At 45.5% G+C, this 24,562-nt stretch overlaps 1 protein-coding gene across 14 annotated transcripts in view; it reads right to left on the reverse strand.

Annotated features, from left to right (window-relative positions):
- Positions 1–24,562, reverse strand: part of FGGY (FGGY carbohydrate kinase domain containing) — a 425,323-nt gene that overhangs the window by 62,316 nt on the left and 338,445 nt on the right. For all 14 annotated transcript variants that reach the window (XM_047872219.1, XM_047872229.1, XM_047872228.1 and 11 more), the window contains 2 exons: positions 23,026–23,146; positions 16,912–17,006 (listed from right to left, as the gene is read on the reverse strand). In XM_047872219.1, the coding sequence (XP_047728175.1) occupies positions 16,912–17,006; positions 23,026–23,146 (216 nt within the window). The remainder of the gene's footprint in view (positions 1–16,911; positions 17,007–23,025; positions 23,147–24,562) is intronic.

The raw sequence follows: 24,562 nt of genomic DNA on the forward strand, positions 1-24,562 counted from the left end.
ATTTATATTAATTACTTTAATATATTTTGGGTTATTTACTCTAGTCCATTGCTTCTTATGTTCTGAAGAGACCTTCCAAGGCTGCCATGCCTACTGTGGGGAAAGATAAAGGAGTGACAAGGGTAAGAAGGAGCCATGATTCACCTTCTGCCTTTTTTATATAACAGCCTCCCAAATGTCCCACTGCTATAAATTTTTTGAAAACTAGACTTGATTCTTTCAGTCTAAAGATGAGGAAACGGAGACCCACAGAGGCAATAAACCTCTTGCCCCAAGTCACACATTGAGCTGTTCAGTAACTGAACCACTAAGGATGGGGGTGGGGAGCTTGTTTTTGAAAAATGGGCGTAACTGAGAATCGTAAGGAGCAGCCCGGAGCGAGTGCCAGTGCAAACAGGGAAAGCTGTTTCAGCTATAATCTAGGTGGTCTTGGATCAGAGTTTATCTGTTAAAGACTCTAAATCCAAGTCTATCCACAGAGGCACCACTGCTTTAGGCGGCTGGCTTTCTGTGTAACCAGCCAAGTAAGTATCTATAAAATTTCACCTGCAGCTCAGGACAACATACATTTATCCAGCCCCTACTGATGGGGAAGACTTGGTCCATTACTTGGAAGCTCCCACTCACATGGGATAAGCAGATACTGAAACGTCCAAGGGCAGCCCCAGGGGTAAGCACGGGGTGGGGGGGGGGGTGGGGAAGGGTAGAGGTGAGTCTTGTCAAGAGGAGTTTTCCAAAGCAACTTTATAGAGATGGGTTTCCGTATTATCCCAGTGAGCAGACTGTAGGGTCAGAGTACCTGGCTTCATAGCTCGCTAACCATGTGACCTTGGGAAAGTACTTAACCTCTTCACAATCCAGCTCCTAGAAGGCAAAGCGCAACTGACATCAGGCTAGTGAGGATTAAGTGAGTTCAAACACAAAAAGTGTAGAGAGGGGGCTGGTGCATAGTACACGAACCATTTGTAGGAGTCCTCTGAAGACAAGGGTCCCGGCTCCCCACCGCCCTGCGGTACCTCAGACCCACTACTGTCTGCTGCTTCCTAGTAGTCGAAGCACTTGCTCGAACCTCCACTTCAGGATTGTCTATGAATTTCTCCTCTGGCGTCTGCAGCGGTTGGTTAGTCAGCTTACGGAGATGAAGACAACCACTATAATCCAACTATCCAAACCAGTCTGATCTGCCAGGATCCCTCCTCATCAGAGATGCTGACAGGTGAAACTGACACAGCCAGCTTGGTAGGAATTTCTCTGACAGACTCCATCCAACAGTCTCCTCCGGGCAGAGGTGTCAGTTGACAGGGAGGGGGGGTGGGGAGGGGAGAAGGGGCACATTCAGAACTCGTGCGAGGGGGGTTGCTTGCTTCCCACAGCCCGTGGCCTTGTCTCATCAGGTGCCTACTCCAACCTGAAATCCTGAAACGCGGTCTGTTACAACGCCCTACACACAGACAGGTGTGCTTTAGTGAAACGGGACAGTTTCCAGGGGGCATTTAAAGAGTGTCCCCCTTCTATTTCAGGGACTCTTCAAAACTGGAGGTAAGTAATAAACCTTTGTAATTACTCCCAGGCCGAATCAATTTACAGGCTCTTTTTTCCTAAGCAGGAAGCACTGTTCTCACCTGTGAAGCACTTAATGTTGATTTTCTAAAAATGACACTATTAGCTTATAACTTTTTAAATTTTTTTTAAAGAACAGAGTCAAGGGATATTGGCCAAAGGATGCTCACAAGATTCCTGATCAAATTCCTAAATGATCTGTTTATAGTTAAAAACCAGCACCTCCAATCAACTGTGGTCATTACATATCCAGCTTTCTCTTTTGCTCCTTTTGACCTGGGACCCTTCCCAGGGGTTGAGTTGCTCTTCCTTCTGTCTGTGGTTTATTCTTTTGTTTTCACGGCACCTCCTGAAAAGCCCTCTTCCTCCTGCTTCTCTGCTCATCCTAGATTAACATTTCCATTTGAAGCCCCACTTCTTATCCCAGACGAAACTTGTCTTTCCTGCAGAAAGCAGGTTATGTAATGACATGCTCTGTTTTTAGGTTGCCTTGTTTTTATTTATCCAGTCTATCAGCCACTTGAAGATCTCTCCCTCGGAGAGCCAACCTGAAGGTGGTTTTTCCTCTTTTTAAAACTTTTTATCTGTTTTTTTATTTGTAAAACATGCTTGGCCTTATACCACATAATCCAGCACTGTGATGTCACCTGCAGAGAGTGTGTGCTTGGGGACAGAAAAACCTGTATTCAATATCCAGCTTGACTATTAACACCCAGTAACACCTTGGAGAAGTTCTTTCAGTTTTCGGAGTCTGTTTAGTCATTTGTAAAAATGATAAAAATATACTTTCCAAATAAATCTATTGTGAGAATTAGGTAAAAAAGGTTGTTTCTGTAAGGAAATTTGTACAAGAAGACCATAGAATATGGGTTATGTATGTAGCTTTCTTACTATCTGCTTTGAAGCAGGAAGAAAGCTTTGAAAACTTTGAGGAACAGATATAATTCTCTAATAAACACAGACTCTGACACATATAAACTTAAGTTCAAATCCTAACGCTAATGCTTAATATCTGTGTGACTTTGGGCAAATCACTTGCCTTCTCTGAGCTTCCATTTCCTTATCCAGGGCTGGGGGAGGGTTGTGAATAATTACATACCTAATACAGTGACTCACTTAGAATAATGAATGGTCCCGAGATCTGGCTCAAGCAAGAGGATTTCTATTCCTTTTGACTAAACACTACCTTAGACTGTGCCTGGCTCTGACTTGTAACAAGTCTGGTCTCCTCAGAGAGGTAGTAAGCTACATGGGGCTGTTGGCCTCAATGCCTAACTTAGAGTTGGCTTATACAGAGTTGGGTATTCACTAAAGATACTTAGGTCAATTCCTCATCTTTTGGGCACCACATTCACTGAGAGTGAATGGCTCTCCAGGATAACCAGCCCCTCCTTCTCCAGTTGGACCAACTCATTCCAACAGGGAGAGAGAAGGGGAGTGGAGGGCTATAAGGGCTGTAAGGGCTTGTAAGGGCTGACTTCTCTTTTAATAATTAAAAAGCAACCATATCAGAATCCAGTCAGGAGAACCAAAACTACTCTAGGTTTTTCAACATAATCTAATACAAGAAATTGGTTTCATAGGTCACCTAAGAAACCAAAAAGTCAAACAGATGATCCTGCAGTAACTCAAGAGATCAGCAATGGCAGAAAGCTGCGACCCCTTTGGGGGATCAAGGGATGATGGGAGGCTGTGGTGTGACCAGAGCCAGGAGCTGGAGATGTCAGGCTGGAGCTGAAACCAAAGAAGGGCTGAGTGGCCAGAAGTGGAGGATGAAGGGGGAAGGCTGAGAGCTGGAATCACACAGGGAGAGATGACCTAACAACTCCCCTCTTCCTGCCGGTCAGTCTTCCACCAGTATCCCCCATTGGCCAAACCTACCCAGAGGCTGGCCACAAAGGAGCCTGGGAAATGTAGTACACAGCAGAGTGGGGCCCGGGGATCGGGAGGGGAGAATAAAGCTTCCTGAGAACAAATAGGCAAATGACCAGCCCCACCATCTCTCAGTAACATATCCAAAGCAATGGCACAGTTTATAACTCATAGCTAATAAGCATTGACATGAATACCACTACAATTTTGTATAATGCTCAAAGTTTTTTCATACCAGTAACTGTGCTAAATACTTAATACATATTATCTCATTTAATCTTTACAACAATGTTATGAAGTATACACTCTTAATAGCCTTATTTTCACAAATGAGGAAACCAGCTGGAGAAGGGACTGATCTAAGGCAAATACAGCATGTGAACACAGGACTGGAACACAGATTAAGGTGATAGCAAAGTGTGTGCTCTTAACTATGGTTCCAGCCATTACTTCTAATATGAATCATACTTCTAACAGTAAAAAGGAGGGTACTGGATAAGCTGAAACTGCTCACAAGCACTGGAAGGATATTTTGAAGACCTACATTTCCAAGGCTGGAAGCCTAGAACACGGTGAGTGTTGATTCTGCCCTTAAAAAAAGGAGAGATGAAAAAAAAAACAAATGCATGACTTAATTCAGTTTATAAAAGTCCATGGTGTTCCCTCTTGAAGGCAACAGGGTATTTTTGCTAAGAGGATCCCAAGTTCAGTGGCCTCTGCAGGCTTGCTGTTTACTGATACTTGATATGCTTCAACATCTGTTGCCCTTCTCGATTGATGGGTGCTTCATTTTAGCACTTCCCTGATGCCAAGCTGGGGGAAAGCTTTGGTACTGAGGTTCTCTAACACACTCCTAGGTCACTGATGCAGCTTTGCTTGTAAAGCTGGCCGAAGGAAGGGATATTCAGGGAGGAGAAGTGAAGAGCCATCTCATCCATCGGCCGTGCTGGCTGCTCTCAGTTTCTACTCCTGGGTCAAGCGACATCTCCTGAATGTTATAAACCCCAGCGATCCTTTACTCGAAGTCAGGTTTCAATATCATGCTCCAGGCTCTTAACAAAGTAGTATATGATGAATTCTGCTGCTGCTTCTGTGAAAGTTCCATGGAAGGATTTCTAGATTGTTTTTTTATTTTTTTTTTTAAGTTTATTTTGAGAGAGAGAGAGTGCACGCGAGCACACAAGCAAGGGAGGGGCAGAGACAGAATCCCAAGTGCTAGCAGTACTGAGCCCCATGTGGGGCTCAAACCCTAACCCACGAGCCGAGCCGCGGGATCATGACCTGAGCTGAGGTCAAGAGTTGGAGGCTTGACCGACTGAGCCACCCTGGCGCCCCTCTCGGTTGGTTTTTAAAGAAACAGAATTTTTAGGATTTGGTACCAGGAAAAATGTAGTCTCTTTTGGTGAACTGGTATACTTCCTTGGGTCTGCAGACACCGTATGACTTGACACATTTCCCAGTTTTGTCCTGGCTGCCTGGAAGCTCAGAGAAATTCTCTAATTTATGGGTCAGAGACCTAAAGGCCAATCTGTCCCATAAAGCTGTTTGGTTTGGCACTCACCAATCCAGGATTTATATTAATTTGAATTTCAGTGCCCTTCGGCAGAGTATACATTCTACGACTTGGTATACAACCAAATCATGCTGTCCTTTGCTGGTATCTCCCCATGTTCAAACGGACTATCTGGCATCTGAAGGCATATGAATTTGAGGATCCCCTAGTCTAAGTGGTTGTTATATTCTCTTCCTGCTACATGGCTTCTGATTTGTGAGTTTTTATTTTGCTTAGTTTTATTCTGCTTACTCATATATTATAAGCCTCCACGAATCCTTTATGGAAGCGAAGCATAAAAGATAAGTAAACAAACTGTTTTCTTCCCTAAGCAAAATTGCCAAGATCAAGCAGCGGTATTCCTGCTGATCCAAGGGCTGACCGTTCCTCTGGCCTGCCCCACCTGCTAAAGGGTTACCCTGGCTGTGGGTTCAGGCCTGCCATTCCCTCAGGCACAAGAAAGAAAAGAAACTGGGGCCTGGACATAATCACGTGGCCCCTGTTCTCTCTAGCGCGTGATATGTAAATCTAGCTTTAGGTGCCCTCTGGAGCTCGGGGCTGCGGGGGGTTTGCAGGTTGTTCTGCAGCAAGACCACCTGAGTTGAAACCCTCATGCCGTCACTAGCCGTCAATGTGACCTAAGGCCAGCTTATTGCGGTCTTGTTGCCTCAATTTCCTGCTTTATAACGTAGGACGATACTACCTACTTCACAGGTTTGTCATGCGGATGAAATGAACACAGGAAATAACATTAGTGCTTTTTCGTGTGCCAGGCACTGTGCTAAATGTACTTTCATTCATAAAATTTTTGCAGCAACTCAGTGGGTCAGTTAATATGAAACTGAATCTCAGAGAAATTAAGTACCTTGTCCAGACAGGTTCGTTCACGTAGCTAGCGAGCCAAGAAGCCATAGCCTGGAGTGCAGCAAAGTGACTGAGAGCGCTACTTTTTCTCTCTTGCCCCATCTGATTTCCTTCCATCTTGCCCACAATGGATTCAGCTCACTTACCCTCTTCCACACCAAGCCCCCCATCCCCGCCCTGCTTCCAGGCAGGCAGCTAACATACCACCACAGAACTGAGGCTCCAGCAATTACTAATATTTACTGGGCTGAGCTGAAACGGAGAGGGATTTGTGAGGACTGAGGCACATGTTCCTTTCTCTGCTTTCTAGAAGGCCCCCCACTGCAAGCAGACCTGGGGACACGGGGCCTCTCCCCTGAGTTCCACTCTATCACTCGCTAATCCTCGGTGGCCCAACTCAAATGTTGCCTTCAAAGGACTTTCCCAGTGGAAAGTCAAGACAGTGGAAAGTACTCCTTCTTTGGTGCTCCATTATCCCATTGCATAGCAACTGCAGTTTAAAAAAATAATAGCCAACATTAAATAAACACTATTTCACCTTACATGTTCTAACGTGCTTATTCCTTATAACACGAATTGTGAGATAATATCTCTATAATGCAGGTATTACTGTTATCTTTTACAGATGAAGGCTCTGAGGCACAGATAAATTAAGTAATTCACCCAAGGTAAGTGGCAGAGCCATGATCTGAGCTCAGGCGAGGCCCCAAGGTCTTTGCCACTTACTTAGTATAGACTTTTTCATAATGGTATCTGTCTCTTCCCCATTAGATTGGAACTATGTGGGCACTGAGATATGTTTAATTCTTCTTTGTCCCACGGCCATCCTCGTCACATGGCAGACTCTTGTTGCCAAACCCTGGCTTAAAGAATTGAACAGGGAGCCCCATCACCCACTTGAATCAAGGCCCACGTGCATTCCTTTTCCAGATCTAGTCCACTGGCATCTGTCAGCTGAGCTAGCGGGGCCCACCCAAAGTCCAGCGGTGGAGGAGAGCAGAAAATGCATCCTGACATCACAGGAAGGACCGGAGTAAAAGGTACATTAATGGGGGCAAAAACAAGCCAGTGGAGTGATTAATTTGGCCTCCCCTTCAATATTATGTTTACACAAGTTGATTATATAGCACTTAATTACTAATTTGCCCTACTTAAACCAAGAGTGCTTTTAATTTTTAATGAGATAAGGGAAGGAGATGCCTTTGCTTAGTAAGGAGTAGCTATTTTATTTCCTTCTTTTGTTTTGCCCAGCCAATTAATGACATTTCTAAGGAAATGCATCCCTCTCACGAATTCCTTCTCCCCATCCTCTTTTCCACCTCCCAGGTTTAAAAAGAGGTGGGAAGAGATGACAGCCACTTAGAAACAAACTGACTTCATCTTCTGATCTGACTGGCTGGGCCGGGCAAGGCCTTGTGAAGTGCAGAAACATGGGACCTATAAAGGGTGCTACCAGAGTTTTTGGGAATTGGGTACATCTGTTCCCAGAAACCCTACGTTGGTTGTTACTGACAACAGAAAACACAGCCATGGGTGTCCAACCAGGGCAATCCTCCTACAATCCTGCATTATTTCCTGGGTGCGAGGGTCGGGTAATTAAAAAAAATTTTTTTTTAATGTTTATTTTTGAGAGAGAGAGAGAGAGAAAGAGAGAGTCAGAAACAGAGCATGAGCAGGGGAGGGGCAGAGAGAGAGGGAGACACAGAATCCAAAGCAAGCTCCAGACATTGAGCTGTCAGCACAGAGCCTGACGTGGGGCTCGAACTCACCAGCCATGAGATCATGACCTGAACCAAAGTTGGACGCTCAACCGCCTGAGCCACCCTGGGGCCCCAATGTCAGGTAATTTTAAGAGGCTTGGGTCAGCCCAGACATAAGAAGAGCAAAGAGACTGGCGTCAGATCTGGATGTGATTGGTGGCTCTGCCACTCGTAGCTGTTAGACCACGGGCATGGCACTTAAACTTCCTCACACTCGGTTTTCTATCTGTAGAGGTGAGGTGAATAACCTAACTTGCGAGAATTAAACATTATCTAAGGTACCTTAGCAGAGTGCCCAGCTCAGAGGAGGTGCAGGACAAGATTAGTCGTTTCTGGCAGAGGGAAAGTAGGCAAATGAAAGCAGGAATAAAGGAGCACCTTTCGAGGACCTCGGCATGTCTGTCCTTGTCTGCAGAGCTGTGAAGTCTCCATCAGTGCTATTCAACCAGCCCGGTCATAACAGAGCTTGCCCCAGAATGTGAAGAAACACAAAGACTCTTTCATGGAGAACATCTTAGCATGAATAAGATGTCATCACTGATTTACATTCTGATGCAAGTCCCTTATCTTATCACAAATCTGCAACAGACCATTCACAGATTGCCCTCTGGCCTTCAGACGGACCTAACAGCCCAGCCTGGATGACTGTTTGGGACATTTGCATGTGCTCCTGAAGACCCCTCCCCACCCTTCTCTGGGCCTTGCCAGCCTTACCTGTACCAACTGCATCAACAAGCTCCCTTGCCCTCTGACTTTTGAGTCCAGCCAATGGGGAGCCCGGCAGTAAAACAGAGACAGGGAGGAAAATGGGGTCAATAACTCAGCTCTTTCTTTCCAGGGTCTCTGGCAGGCAAGCTGGCTCAGTAGTCTCCACACAGGCCTCTGTTCTGGGGTTCTGGGGCTCCAGCAACTGGGCTCTCCCTTCACCTCTTAAGGTTCAACTGGTACAAACCCCAGGGTACTACATCCTCCCTTGTGACCCTCAGTGCCCTGACCTACAGTCTTGTAAACAGTCCCTCCAGTAAAATCTCTAAAATTATCCTAATTTGAGAGTGCCCCTTGACTAACACCGCGATATTTTAAGGTACATCCAAATTCCAGTTGTCTAATACTGGTACTAGTTGTTTTGTTTTTTTTTTTTAACAAGAGCAATCACATCCAGCCCCAGAAGAATCCATTTCCTTTTGTGACAAAGGCCAATAACCCTTCGCTTTGAAATCCTAGACTAAGCCTTGGATTCTGGCTCCACCCCTTTCTAGGTATTGACTTTGGTAAGTCATTAACCTGCTGCCTCATTTGTAAAATTATTACAACAGTATAGGAAATACTACAATAACAGCATAGGAAATGTCCTTATAAACAACTTTTGACATGGTATCTATATTTTAAACGTTTGAATTTCTGTGATATGCAATTATTAAAGATCAGCCAACTCAACTTCTGAATACATGGTACTTTCTTAAAGTTCACTGCAGAGTACCAGACATCTCCAATAAACAACTGAAATTTTTTTTTCTCTTTTGAATACTTCTTGATCACTTGCCTCAATGATGCAACCAAAATTCATTCGCTGACTTCAGTAAGACCTCTGTACATCTCATGACCCTGAACTCTGTCCAGTAGTATGTGGTATGCGTGTGCGTGTGCGTGTGTGTGTGTGTGTGTAGTCATTTTTAGGGTCTTTTTCCCAATTAAAGAAAATTCCTGACTTAAATAAAGGTCTTATCTTTCCTGGTCTTTCATTTCAGTTCATGGCCTAACTTATTATTCTGAACATTAAGCTTATAGGAGCATAGATCTGTTCTTCATGAGTTATCAGTGTGAAGGAAAAAAAAATATATATCCAACCCATTCATTTCCAGTTTATGCCAAAAAAAAGTTTATTATGAAAAGTAAAGGCATAAATGATCATTGCAATGAGAAGTTAATTACTTGTAAGCATTTGTTTTCACAGAAAGATCTTAACATATCTTTGCAGATTTGTACCAGTATGAAATGTCTGGCACAAAATGAAGTTAAAGAGTTTGGTGAACTTTATTTTAGAAATATAGTTCTGTAACCCCTCTAAGTTTATAAAGGGCTCAGCAGAGGTTTGGCCATTGTTTGCTTTTTATAAAAAGCCCAGTTCTTAAGTTCCTAAATAAAAAAGCGGTGGGAGATATTTGGGAAACAAGTTGATGAGTTTAAATCTTTGTGTTAATAACAATAGTACAAAAAGTGTCTCTTAATTAAAGGGCTTTTCTGTATCTACCTCTGTAAAAAGGGAGTGGGTGTATTATGATTAAGATGAGATGACATATGATAAAATAAGATAAAATAAAAATAAAATAAAATAAATAAAATAAAATAAAATAAAATAAAATAAAACAAAACAAAACAAAATAAAACTCTTGGGCATGGCATGCCGTCTTTTCCAGGCAAAGGGATTAGAAAATTTCCGAGCCAAACAGGGTATACTTCTTAATTTTATTTCTATATTTGATACTCAACTAAGCAGTGATGACAAATGTGGGCTGCTGATAATTTCTATAAAGCAGGCTACCCTGTGAAGCCAGCGGCACTGCCATGTTGGAATCTAGACCTTTCCTGGGCAAGGTATATGTATTTACTGGGATACTGTTTGATGGAATAAAACGGATATGCGCTTTGTATCAAGTAAGGTTTGACTATGCCTCCAGGTTTCAGAGTCTTTGTCTGCACAGTGGGGCCTGCAGAATTCAAATGTTTTGACTTTTATATCCATGATTCCATTCTGCAAAGTAGATTGGAAGAGGAGATTCACAATTAATCAGAACCTGAATTTGTTGCTTTTCTGAGAGGGAATGATTCTCAAAAAGATAAGAATGTACTGTTAACCAGGTGTGGCAATAGTATAATGAATGTTAGGGCCAGCATCACATTCTTAATTTAATCCTTCTTTAAACTACTAATTCTCATTCCAGGATTTTCTGTTGACTTTCTATGAGGCACTGACATATGGGACAGGACACTCAGAAAATTCAATCAGAAATCTGAATCTATTTAATTAGAAACCAGGATCTCATATCTCCAGAAACACATGCTTAAGCAGCAAAGGGCAAAAGGCTACCAAAGAAAGTTGATAATATCAGGACCATATGTGAAATGAATAGGATTATAAAAGGCCTGGGGATGAAAGCTAAATGGAACAAAAATTCACAGCAAAAGACTCATCCTACACACAAGAAATGGGAGCCCTGAATTTTCATCCACCACTGGTGGGAGTACAAAGCGTTACTATGTATCAGAATTCTAAAAGCTGGGAAACTTTCTGATGAAACAAATGTATCTCCCTAATTTATTTTATGGAAATAATTTAGGGTATCTGCAAAAATTTAGCTACAGAGATGTTAGCTGCAACATTCTTTAAAACAATGGAGACAACACATATATTCAAAACGAGGGGATTGGTGAAATAAGCCATGGTTTATCCTGTGCGTATAAAATTATGCAAGCCATAAAAATAACAAGTAACAATGTTTACTACCTATTTTGGGGTGGGAAAAAAAGCTACAAAACACTATGCATTGTATGAACACATTATTGTAATTAAAAAAAAATGCAAAGTGGTTTAAAAGTATGTACAAAAAGGGGTGTCTGAGTGGCTCAGTCAGTTAAACATCTGACTTCAGCTCCGGTCGTGATCTCATGGTTCAGGTCATGATCTCACGGCTCGTGAGTTTGAGCCCCACGTCAGGCTCTGTGCTGACAGCTCAGAGCCTGGAGCCTACTTCGGATTTTGTGTCTCCCTCTCTCTCTCAAAAATAAATAAAAATTAAAAAAAAAATTTTAAGTATGTAAAAAAATACTAAAAGTTTAGAAACCAGAATCTTCATTACTGGCTATTTTAGGGCAGTAAGATCAGTGTTTTTGTACTTTTCTTTCAGCGTAACTGAACTTTCTTATTTTTTTCCCCCTCCATGAACATGAATAATTAGTTGTAGTCCAGGAAAAGAAAAAGAAAAAAAAAGCAAATTAAGATTGAATGTGCCAAGAAATGGGATGGTTTCCTATTTCTGAACATCCACGATATAGCAGTCTTTCCAAACCTCCAGAAACTAACATCACCATAATCAGCTTTACTTTGTAAAATGTAATAGCCCTAAAAATCACAGAAAGTTGACTCCCACAACATAAAACAGAATGGAGGTGCATTGTACCGTGTATGAAGTCACAGGCTGTGAGGCACCTAATAGGTGATGAATATAATCGGCTCTAAGTGAAGTGTACTTTGTGGAAAAGAATAGAAGGAGAAGCTTCAGCTAAGCGGTGAGCCTGTTTGCAAGGACTGACCTTGAGGGTGGGCCACTGCGGTCAGTGTGGATAGCTTCTCTTGTGCGCACACATTACAGAAAGGGTGAGTAGTCACGCCTCTCAACAGGCCACTTACACGTAGTGGTCTGCAAGACACGGGAGTCTGTCTGGAACGTGACAAGGAAAGCTAATGGTGGGAACACACGGAGTCCATGGTTTACAGAGGCGGCAGCCCTCGCACGGTGGGAGGAAGAAAGGTTTTGATTAATTGGTGGATTCCAAGGGCTTATTTTCTTTATACCGGTACGTGCCTTACATTGATTGGGGAATTCATTTTCATGTCTTGTCACAGCCTCCTTCTGCTGCCTTTTGCTTCCTCTACTTCGGGGCAAGGGGGCAGAGGGGAAGGTGTCACTCCTGGAATTAAAGCTGGTGTCACAAAAAGAGATCCGGAACCAAAAAACAAACAGACCCTGTCTTTTAAGACAAGAAATTACAGAAAGCGAATGACATCTGCAGGGGCCTAAAGGAAGCAGAAAGTGGAAAGGGATTTTGTATCTCTGCCTCTTTGCCATTTTGCCTGAGTTGTCTTTCAAGGCATCTTGAAACTGGTTTCTTGTTTTATGTATCCTTTGCATGTCTTAGAACCTCTCTACCATCTGTGCTTGGATAATGTAAGTACGTTGTTAGTTCAGAAACGTATTTTTTCCAGTTTGTTATTTTTCCAGGGCCTGGGAGGCTACAGAAGAGTGCTGGGATGATCCCAACTTTCTAATCATAATTATGTGCTTTCTAGGATACTCAGAATTAGAGAATCTCTTCGGAGTGCATGGACAGCCAAGGGAGTGAGGTGACTTTTGGGGGATCAGGAGTGGTCAGATGGGAAGGTCACAGAGGTCAAGGCTGTGTGGATTCCATACTGCAGTGAATAAAAGGAGGAAGGAAGACTTCCTCTTGCAATCCCTCCCACTTACCCAACAGTATAACTTCTACCATGAACGCAGCATCTCTGTGGCTTGAGTCCCTCTTCCTGATTGAGCTGCAGATACGAAGATGACTGTACCATGACGCTTGTCAATACTTTCTATTGGAGACAGAGTCTAGAACACTACTTACATGGAGAACACCATTTCTGGAGAGACACAACCCTTTAAGATACTAGTAGTTGTTCTATTCTCTAATGCAGATGGATGGCTAGATCAGTACCCTCTGTGAGATCCTCATTTGAAAGGGGAACAGCAGGAAGCTTTCGATGTCAAAGGGAGAGGAGGGCAGGCAAGAAGCAGTGAAGAGAGAGAGAGAGACTCTGATGGTAACAGGAACCAATAAAAGAACAAGAAGTGGAGGCTAGGCATTGTTGGTGGGCTCCAAAATTTGAAATAGCAGTGGACCCCCCTAACATCCCACCAGACCGTTCTATCCCCTAGCCCTCTCCATCTGACAAAACTTCCCCCAAAATTGAAATATAGAGAGAGGTTTGCAATGTTTGTAAGGAAAGCTTGCAACTCTAAATCCTTTGAACCTGTTCGGATCACCACAGGGAAGCACAGGGCTCTACCCCTGGCTGAAGACACCCACTCACAGGCCCAGGAAATCAGGAACCCCCATCTCTTCAGGCATGTAGGCCTCTTTCCTAGGTGTAGTCCAGGTGCTCTTGACTCTTCCTAGTCTTTCATTCGTCTGGAAGAGAGGACTCTGGCTGAGTCTACCAAAGTCTGCATACCATGGTAGAGTCAAGTGAAGTCCTTCCTCCGACCACCGAATGTGTGGTCTATGGAAAGAGAAAGCTGCTGTCGGGAATCGCTCAGCTTTCTTAAAGGAAGGAGTAGCAGGCACCTTGAAGACCAAGTAGGGTCTTTGAAGTTCAAAGAAAAAAGTATATTGAAGTTCAGGTTGAATAATACGAATCATAGGGAGAAAGCAATTCTGTTTCACATCAACTTGCCAGAATCCTGAGCTCATCCCCAGGCCTGGGGCACAGAAGTGGCTGTCTCTTCTTTGGAGAGGGGTGAATGAAGCCACATCCACATGTGTTTACATTTCCAAAGCAGTTTGGTCATCATTATAGCAATGTTGATAATTACACTTGGGGCTCATGTAGGTCCTTAGAGGTTCCAAAGGCTCTTTATCTCAACAGCCCCACATGAGTGGCAATTCTCTAAATATTTTTTAAAAAGGAAATACACAAATACAGCAAGTACCTGGAGAGGTCAGGTGCCACTGACTGAAGATATACAACAAGCAAGCACAGAGGTCAAGACCACGGGATTCTCTTGGGCAACGGAATGACAGGTGAGCTTTCAGGGCTCTCTCAGCTGGGGGGTCTCTTTACTAGATTACAGCGTCTTCTAGAAATTACTGTCAGGAGGGGCACATATTTCCTTGGGCTTAATAGAAGAGATGAGCTTGTCTTTAAAATGCTGTGAGACTTGCAGCTACACTCGAATCACCAATTCCAATACTCGATGCACTCTACCTGAGATTCTGTTCCAGAAGATGAACGGAAAGTCTCATGCAGTGATGATGTGTCAGTGTGGCATGAAGGTTAAGACTTTCCACTTAGGGAAAGATGTGAGTGGAATCGTCTTGGAGCTAGAAACTCCAGGTTTGACCAAGATATCACTGAGGCACCCGAAGTCACGGTATGGAGTATCTGATGAAGCAGGCCTATCTATCCCACACTACTCTTCGTTCGAGCTGTAGACTATCTCCTGAGTTGTGACCAATGGGGCATTTCTTTTTTAGAAGATACACTACTAAACACTCATGAAGCCACAAACTATTCTGAACACAAAAAAGAAAAAAAAAAAGGTCGAAAGAAGTAGAAATAGAATGATAATCAGGATGGGACAGAGATCCAGAGTGCCTTAGTTTCAATTCCTCTTCTGCCCTTTATTAACTGTGGCCTTGAGCAAATGGAAACCTCTCTAGGCTTTGGCTTCCTCATAAACAACACAAGGATGGAGACAGGGACACTGTCAAAATTAAAGGACGTTTTTTTTGTCCGCTCCTCCTGCCATACAAAATACCATAGATTGGGTATTCAGACAAGAGAAATTTATTTTCTAACAGTTCAGGAAGCTGGAAGTCTAAGATTAAGGTGCTAGCCTGGTCAGATTCTGCTGAGGGCCTTCTTCCTGATTTGCAGACAGCCACCTTTCTGTTGTGTCCTCCCAGGGCAGAGAGAGAAAACACAAGCTCTCTGGTGTCTCTCCTTATAAGGGCACTAATCCCATCATGGGGATCCCACCCTCATGGTTTCATCTAATCCCAACTACCTCCCCAAAGGCCCAATTTCCAAATACCAACATATGGGGGAGTTGGGGCCTCAACATATAACACAGGAAGAGACACGTTCAGTTTATAATACGATGTAAACCAACGCAGGGCCTCAGGGAGCATCTCTACTGCTTTGCTTTCGCTACCGTTTGTCCCAGGAATGGCATCTAGTTGTGAGAACACCTCCATAAACAGATGCATTAAAATAATAATTGAGATTTCAACAAGAAAGAAAGAAAGAAAGAAAGAAAGAAAGAAAGAAAGAAAGAAAAGAAAGAAAGAAAGAAAAAGAAAGAGAAACCCCACGCAAATGTTTTGGAGAGTACACCAGAAAATCCAGAAATCCTTGAGAATTCAGTTGCACTGTCTTTGATAAAAAACTTCAGCTAAAGGGTACTTAGCATTCAGAAGTGGATTCAATTCCTTAGGAGCGATATTTCAGACATCAGTTCCAAAGGCTTGGCCAGTGTGCAGTGAACCACGCTTCTCAAAATGTGGTACGGATGCTGGAATCAGACTGTTGTGTCTGTGTTTCTAACAGTGTACCCTTCAGTTCTGTCACCTTTTTGGATCTCTGTTGCTTAACCTCTGCTGCCCGTGTAGGTAACAGGTGTCTGGAAGATCACAGGAAGAGCCCCTAGCACAGCTCTTCGAACATAAAAGGGTCGCGATAAATAGCGCTCTTGTTACTGGGCCACTGGTGTGAAACCCGGCTTCCCATCCTGACCTGGAGACCTTGGACAAGTCATTTAAGCTCTCCCAACAAACATTTCTTGAACTCTCAGGGGAGGCTGGGGAGCCAGACTTCTTGGTTCTGACGTTCACTAGCTGTTTCAACTGAGGCCAAGTCACTTCACTTCTTCATGCCTCAGCTTCTTCGACTATACGCTGGGAATAATGGGATTAAGCGTGCATTCCCGACACAGAGAAAGAACTCATAATGTGCTCCTGATGATTATTGCAGAGAAAGAAATGGAGGAAAGAGCAGAGTGGTCAGGGCACAGAGCTAGGAGGTAGACAAGGCAGGACTGGATATTTAACCACTCAAAATCTCTCCATAGAACCTATGTGTGAAATGTCTTTTGCAATTTGGTGGCAGGAAAAGCCTTGTCTCCCACAAGAAACTAATGTTTCCTCTTTTTGAAAATAAGAATTATGCAACTTATCATGTGTTCATTTTTGTCTTGGCTGCCAGGAAGCTCAGAATGCAGTTGTGTGCTCCGTCACGGAGCCCAAGTTATTTCCTTTTTCCTATATCTTTGTTCCTTATTTTCCCTTTTAATTCTTTTTTTTTTTTTAAGCTAGCGTTTTCATTTGTGCCTCTTATTGTCAGAATCCTCAAAATTATTTGGAAAGTGGTACATTATTTGGAAGATGAAATAAACAAATATGAATCTGAAATGTACACGGAACACTTAAGTTTTAAAACTTATCTGTTTCATTCGCTACCAAAAAAAAAAAAAAAGTCGAGGGGAAATTAAAAGAAATCATTTAAGAGCTATTTTAAAGGAGAGGGAAAAAAAAAAAAAAACCTAACAGGAAAACAGAATGACCAACACTAACGGAGGCCAAGTCAAATGAAAACTGCAATAAATATGTCTGAGGCTAGAAGTGTTTGTGCTTTCCCTGGCTGGAACCTATCATTTCTTAATTATATCCTCCGTGTGTTTTGCAAGATGTGAGCTGCTGTCAAGAGGAAGAACAGCCTCAGACAGGGGAGGAGCCACGGCCCGCCCCTCGGCCCTCACATACCTGTACAGAAGCGAAGTCCCCCGAGGCACAGGCACCCAGAATAGCAGCGCCCACAAGAACAGACTCCACCTCTTGCGACAGGACCACAGGCATGCCTGCACAGGACAAGGCCACACCTTGGTTAGGGAGCAGGGCCGGGGATGGTGAGGGGAGCCGGCAAGCAGCCCCAGCAACAGAAACACCTGACGTGATGTGACGTGAAGGCAGCAGCGGGCACCCTCTCCCCATCCCCCACAGTTCTCTGCTCCTGATTCTAAAGGATTTTACAGCCAGTGCCTACTGCTGCAGCAGCCAGGAGCCCCAAGGGACCCAGCACTCATGAGACCTTTTTGCCCCGATTTCCCAGGCTTCTGCTAGCTACTACCTGCCATTGGTTCAAGTTCCCTTCAACAAACATTTGTTGACTGCTTTGCTGGGCCCAGCGAATATGGAGATGAACCTCCATCCTGCTATTCAGGTCTCCAAGGGGAGGTGGATGAGAAAGAGATTAAGGCCGCACAGGGGGGTGGTTCTCTGAGATGCGCTAAGAAAAGGGAAGTAGTAAGAGGGTGTGATTAATCCCTCTGGTGGCTTCCTATTTCTCTGCAGACAAGCCAAAGCCCTTGCAATGGCTGGTGAGGCCCTCCAGAGCTGGCACCCACCCCGACGGTCTCCTCCCCTCCTGGCCACCCTGCCCCGGCTGGCCTCCTTGTTTCCTTGAATCAGTTGCAGGGCCCTCACCCATGCTGTTCCTTCTGTCTAGGTCACTTCCTCCCAGAGGCCCACACAGCAACTCCCTCTGTGTCCTTTGCGCATTTGCGCTAACATCCCCATCCCACTGTGCCTTTCCTGACCGTTCAAAGTGACAACTGACCCACGACATTACTCATTCCCCTATTTCCTCAGCATCGTTCACCCCTGCACGATTACCGTCTGTCTCCCCTGCTCGAGCCTAAGCTCCATGAGGGCAGGCACATGGTCTCGTCCACTGCTGAATTCCTGGATTTGAGACTGCCTAAGTACTATCTAGCACACGGCAAAGGCTTCAATGACGAAAGAGCAAATTTCCCGGATAGGGAACGGGCTGGGGTGTTCGTCAGAGTGGAGACGAGCCTCACGGAGGCACTTGAGGGAGGAGTAGAGGTCCACCAGGCAGCAAGAAAGCACTCCACATGCCAGCTGCTGGAGCCTGAGGGCTCACAGTGGGTTTAAGATTAATAGAAATAATTTAGAATTCTGAGGAGTTTATATGTGTATATGTGTACGCTATAAACAAGATATACGTAAAACATAAGTATAAATGCATTGGCTAATCAGGAGATGGCAGCAGCCTCCACAAAGGTAAGCTCGGTAGCCAGACCTGAACACCTTCCTCTACTCAAGACACCAGACTGACTTTTTCAAAGACTGCATGTGTCTTCCTATCCTTTCTGGGAAGATCTCCTTGACACAGTCACCCCGAGGCTCCCACTGCCTCCTAACTCTTCTTCCTACTCCCAGGCTCAGTCAGCTGCCCAGCCACCTGGCACAGAGGGTCAGGGAAGAGAACACCCTCACACAGCTAGGGGCTCAGGAATGCCAGCCCCAAGACTGTAGGGCCAGCACCTGAGGCTCCGCTGACAGGCATCGGGGGTGGGTCCCTTGGAAAAGCTCAGAGTCCATTCCACTAGCCCCGGGTCCTTCCCCAAGTGACATAAATAGGTAGCCTCGGTTTCCTGGTGTGTGAAAGGGGGACAATAGTAAGATGTGCTGTGCAGGTTTGCAGTGAGGCTTGATGAGAGAAGGCACACGTGGGGCTCAGCACATGTCTAGTGTCTTAAGCCCCTGAGAACGGTGGCTGCCGCTGTTACAATGAAGCGGGAAGGTGAGCCAAGGCCCTCTACACGCACTCACTTGCACAGCGGGGAAGGGCCAGACAGGTGCCCATCAGCCAACTACAGGGGAAGGACAGACACTGGGCCACACGGAAGGGCTGTGTGGGCCCAGTCAGGAGAGCGCTGCATGCCTTTGTAGCAGCTGGGACCACCCTCACAGACATGGCTCTTCTTAGAAGATAGCAAGCACCTGTAAATGCCATTGACCTTCCAGCCCCTCCTTACCCTGTCAAAAGCCTCACTAGTTCTGAGCAGGGAGTAGGCACCTGCAGTCCCTTCCCCTGGGGAACCGGACACCAGAGCGAAACTGGTGGACCCCCCACTAGCTCTCCGGTTGTACCCTAAGGACTCTGGAGCCAGACCGAGAGCGTTTGAAATCTGGCTTGCTCGCTGATTTATCTGTGTGATCCTGGGCAAGTTCCTGGACCTCTTTGTGTCCCGGTTACCCCATCTGCAAAATGGGGATAAAATTCTACCTCCCTCTAGGGCTGCTGTGAGGATTGAAAGTACTATTGTGAGTGAGGCACTTAAAACAGTGCTTGGCTCAGAGAAAACACTACATTAGCATTAGCTGTTAGGATTCTTAATATTTACCCTTATCTCTAAAGACTTCCTCCTCATCCCTGTCACCTGGATGATACCAACTCACTGCTTCCACTTCCCTTCAGGTCAATCCCACCTCGTCCCTTTCCACCTCCCACCTGCTGTGGGTCCTGGGACACCGGCCTGTGCAGACCACATCCATGGCTCCCTTGTCCTCATGGCTGAAACCTTGACTAAACTCTAGTCAGGCAGCCTCTTCAGAGCCCCTCAGACTCAGGATGGCTATGCCCCTGCCTGCCCCTTGCAAGCTTTGGGGTGGTAAGACTGTGGGCAGCCCCAGGGGACCGCCTGGTCATCGGGGTTTCCCTATACCCTGCCCACACCTCTGTAACAGACCCTTTGTTTGATTTTACTCCAAACTTTGTGCGTCATCTGTTCCCTGCCTGGACCTGACTCATACCGACACCAGCATCCTCTGGGTCCTTGCTGTCCTCTCTGGACACTGCTCAGAGCACCAAGAGCACTTTTTTTGGTTTGCAATGACCCTTCTGGCAGGACCTTATCGTTTTTCTTTGCATCCCCCTGCCAAGCTCAGTGCTTGGTACGCTTGTGTGCTCAGAGAAGGCTTCAGAGTGAATTAAATGGAAGGACAAATTATTAAAATAATGAGTAAGAAAGAGGGAAATCCCTGCTGAAACGGCCAGGGATTAAAAAAAAACAACCAAAAAACAAAATTCAGAGAAGGAACATTCAGTCCCAAGTCAATGGAGGAAACCTACAATTACTTAGGACACACCAAGTATTTCTTGAAACCACAGTTAAACTAACTGCCAGGCGTACAGGGAGATTCTTCCTCCTCACGTAGAGGACATTTTCCCAAGTTGGCAAAGCCCCATTCTCTCTGCGTGCACGGAGAAGCCTGCTCGTCACATGCCAAAGATTTGCTTACAAATTATTAAACTGCACTTTAAAAATCTTTTTCTAACACACCTCCTTCTTTTTGGCGAGGGGCTGCTTTAAGGGAAGAAGTGAGTTAACATTTATGGAACACTGACTTCCAGGCATGGACCTTGGTGCTCATGAACTCACGAGCATGTACCCCTTCAGCACAATCTATCAGGAGGAAATAGCGTTATCTCTTTTGGAAGAGGAAAACGAGGCTCAGAGAGGTAAGGCAGCTTGCCCAAAGTCACAGAGGTGACCCCCTGCTCTTTCCATGACTCCACACTATCTCCAAAGAATCTTCTAATCCCGCTGGGTTTTTGACAGGCAGTCCTGAGACTCATGCACCAGGTCTATGGTCCTCCTGAAGCCCCTGTTTGCAGGAAAATCGGAACTACAATGTTTCGAGGCATCCAAGACTCTACCTCTATACCTACTGGTGTGCACCTGCCTTTTACAGGACCCAATGCGAATGTGTTCTTTTCTGTGAGTGCTGGGTGAAGGAGGGGAGAAGGAAACTCTGCCTGGAATGGGAACTATTTTATCCAATGCATTAATGAGTTGAGCAGAACCCAAAGCATTTAAAGGCAGATGCACTTTGCCATCACTCGTCAGTCACAGCTTCCCGACGCAGAGGAATTCCAGCCAAAGAAAAGGTCCCTTTGTCTGGAAGTGTAACTGGTCCACGGCCAGAGACAAAGGGTCCAGTTTCAATCGGAATCCAAATAACGATTAACAGCCTTTTCATTCAACAGCCTGAAGAACTGTTTCCAAAGCAGAACTTTCTGTGAAGCTGCTACCCGCCCCTGCTTCTGAGTCAGCTCAGGGACATAAGGCCTGGAAGAGGACCCACTTTCATTAAGGCTGGAGCCGCAGTGCCTGGTCAGGACCCGGGTCTTTCAAACTGCCCTGCTCTCGGGGCATTCTCACAGGTGACACGTTAGACAGGGCAGATCTTATCTCCCCTCCTGCACAGAGGTAGGAAGGCTTCATGGCAATTAGAAGGCTGGAAATTGGAAAGTCACTCACAGATCACATTTTAAGTCTGAATCTTATCTGACTAGCTAGCTGACTTTTAGATAAAATGTGGTTATCGGTTTTCTCCTAGGGAAAACTACAAGGTAATTTGGGCTCCTTTTTTAGGTCTTTCCTCTTTCAGCCTCAGCATGGCCCATGTCCCTAGGTTATGGACACTTTCAAGGAAGAGTAATTAACACATTGGCACAAACTACTCAGGAAAGCCAAGAAACCTGGGTGAGCAGCACAGTGTAGGGGACGCTTACCCTAGGCACACCCAGGTCACAGTCCAGTTCTGTCCCTCCCCTCTTACTAATGTTTGACTTTGGATAGTCAATTTAATTGACCCTCCTAGCCTCAGTTTCTTTGTCTGTAAGATGGGGCACCGAATGCTACCTTTTGGCAGTTTATGAAGTTAAACATATACAGAGTGATTCTAGCAACACACAGTGGGAGCTTGGTTAATGGTAGTAATTTCTATACTTAACATCCTGATACATTTACCCTTAGACTATGTGCTTTTTTATACTGTCCTCTGGCTTATGCCTCAGTCTATTTATCTCTAAGATGGGGATGAAGAATTTATTTAGTTTGATCTCCCAAAGTGCAGGGGTTGACTACACCCCTGACATTTGGTAAAGCTCTCATCCGCAGAAATCTGTATCTTCTGGAGGGGGCAAGAGTGATGTGAAGCAGTGTCAAGGGCAGGGACCTTGATTCACCCAGGTGTCAGAGGTAAGGAATCCAGGTGATGGGGGAGGGACAGCAAGAGATCATGATGAAGGGAGGCTACTGAAGGAAGGACTCATATCACGCTGGAGCTGGAGCTGTAGGCAGGGTCCAATCCCCTCTATTTCTTTTCCCTTGCCCTGCTCTGGTGCCTGGCCATCCTGGGGTGGGGGGATGCCCATCTCCAGGAGACACCAGGGGAGAAGGGACAAGAGGCATGAGAGCACTAGTTCCAGAGGGACAGCAGTCCAGGGAAGGCTCTGTGATACAAGCAAGCCTCCTGCCAACGGGGTCCCTTTCTTGAAGGCTGAGGGATCAGCAGCGGGGATCCTGCTCTGCTGTGTTCGTATCACAAAGGGACCAGCCCATGCTTCTGGATTTTCCTGATATGTGTCATAAGCTATGAAAGGATCACAGGATCTTGGGGTCTCAGGGCTCAAATTCCCATCTGCAGCCAGACCCCAGTTCCCACAGAGCAGCTGGGCTCAGAATTCTTTCTTCAAGACAGCTTCCCCATCACTTCCTCCAGAGCGCTTGCCCTGCCCGGTCCCAGGTCCAAACCAGGGTGAGGTGTCCTACTATGTTTCCGTGACACTCGGTGCTTTTCTCACTCTCAGCTCTTGCCACACAATATTTGCACAGTGGTTTGTCCTTTTCAATAGACTCTGAGCTCTCTGGGGGCAGGAATCCTGTCTTACCCATCTCTGCATCTTCAATATTCCCCACAAGTGTGCATCAGAAGAGGTGCTCATACTGTTCCGTAAAGGCTTAAATTATGTCCTAGCCCTTGCCGACCCCTGTCATTTCTCAGGATCATTCAAAAGATGCCTTCACAGAGAAGTCACTTTCTCCATCATGGCTACAGACACTTCACAGTGATCTTAAGAAACAAGCATACATTTTAACCTAACTATGCAAAATAATTTGGCACATCACTTGTACCCTGCTATCTCCAACCCTGTCCGGTTCTTAGCCGGGCATATTTGCTGCCAAGCCCAAAGTGACCTCCTCTGTTCCTCCTCAGACTTACCTGTAATGTCTGCATGCATCTGCACAAAAAGGGGATTCTTGCTCAGGCCTCCACACAGGAAAAGAGTGCTGAGAGAGTGCCCTGCCGCCTCCAGGGCCTCTATGATGAGGCGGGTCCCAAACTTAAAGGGAAAAAGCAGAAGAAAGCATCAGGAGAGCAGCAGCACAAAGAAAAGCTCTGGGACATTTACGAAGTGTCCACCCAGTGCCAGACAGACACCACACTGAGAGCTTTACATGCCCTGTCTCAGAGCGCTGAGACGCCGGGAGACCGTGTCGCTTCTGATCACACGGCAAATGAAGTCACAAAGTGGGAATTCCAACGGGGGCCTGATTCCCAAACCTGCTTAATTGCTATACCATTCGCTTCCATCAGTAGTTACACGACATTGACAAAAACAACTGATGGTGCTACCACAGTTAATATTAACACAGTCCACCGGAACCCACACGTCATGGGTGTTTGCTGCGGCCCCCGATGCTCTAGCAGGAACGAAGCATGGAGTGACTGGCTGGTGGTCTGTGGGTCAGGCTTCCTTCCCTGGATAGGAACTGAAGAGGTTGGTGCTTTGGAAAAGGACACCAATAAAATCAGCAGCAGAAACAGGAGAAGAGAGCTCCAGCTGCATGAAGATGAGAGTAAGACTTCAGGCTGGCAAAGCGCTGACCTGTCCTTTATTCTCACTGGAAGCCAGGCAGCGGTTCTCCAATGACAGTTCTGGAGCCCGCGGCCTGGGACGAGGTGGGAATCCCGTGCTCCGGTTTGTTCATGGCTTCACAGTGCTTCATTTCAGCCCTCATGTGCTAGGATCTCCCCAAAATGTGTTATGCTCCTCATCTTGCTAAGTTTACTAAACTCAGTACAAATCGCTGATGCTTGAGAAAAGGACAGTGCTGTGGGGTCATCAGGGTGAATGCCAACGTACGATTCTTTAGTTTTAACTAGGATACATGGAGAGCTAAAAATCAGTTTATTTGGAGGCTCAAAAACTGGAAGTTCACGAGCCATCATTTATTTGGGGGTCAGGATTTAAAACAAAAAGGTGGCGTGTGACGTGACTTTGTGAGGCAGCCACATGGCAATGGTTGAGAAAGTGGCTCTGGAGGGAAATGAGAGAGGAATGGTTTTTTGATGGTGAGAGAGAGCCCTCGAGATGTTTAGAGAGCGATTAACTCTGAGGGATGACACAGTCCCAGGTGTGGACAAGGGGGTGAGTTGATGAAGCAGAGGGAGGAGAAGGTCAGGGAACGTAAGAAGGTCAAGGATCTAGGAGGCCACAGATGGGACAGCCACCAAGAAGGCAGGGTTAGGGCTGGAGAGAAAACTGTGAGGTGGTATCCTGCATGTTGCTGGGAAGCTGGTACCCAAGTGTGTAGAGAAGAAGAAGGCAGTTTAGCATGAGGGCATGCCCTATCAGAGGAGTAACCAAAGTAAAGGAAGAGGGTTTGGGAAGTGGCCAGGATGTCCCTCTGACCCCCAGGGGTGGGATGCAGGGCGAGGGAAGCCTCTTTTGACAAGGCAGTCTGGAGAGCTGTCT

This window comes from Prionailurus viverrinus, chromosome C1 (assembly GCF_022837055.1).
Source record: "Prionailurus viverrinus isolate Anna chromosome C1, UM_Priviv_1.0, whole genome shotgun sequence".
In the NCBI taxonomy this organism is placed as follows: Eukaryota; Metazoa; Chordata; class Mammalia; order Carnivora; family Felidae; genus Prionailurus; species Prionailurus viverrinus.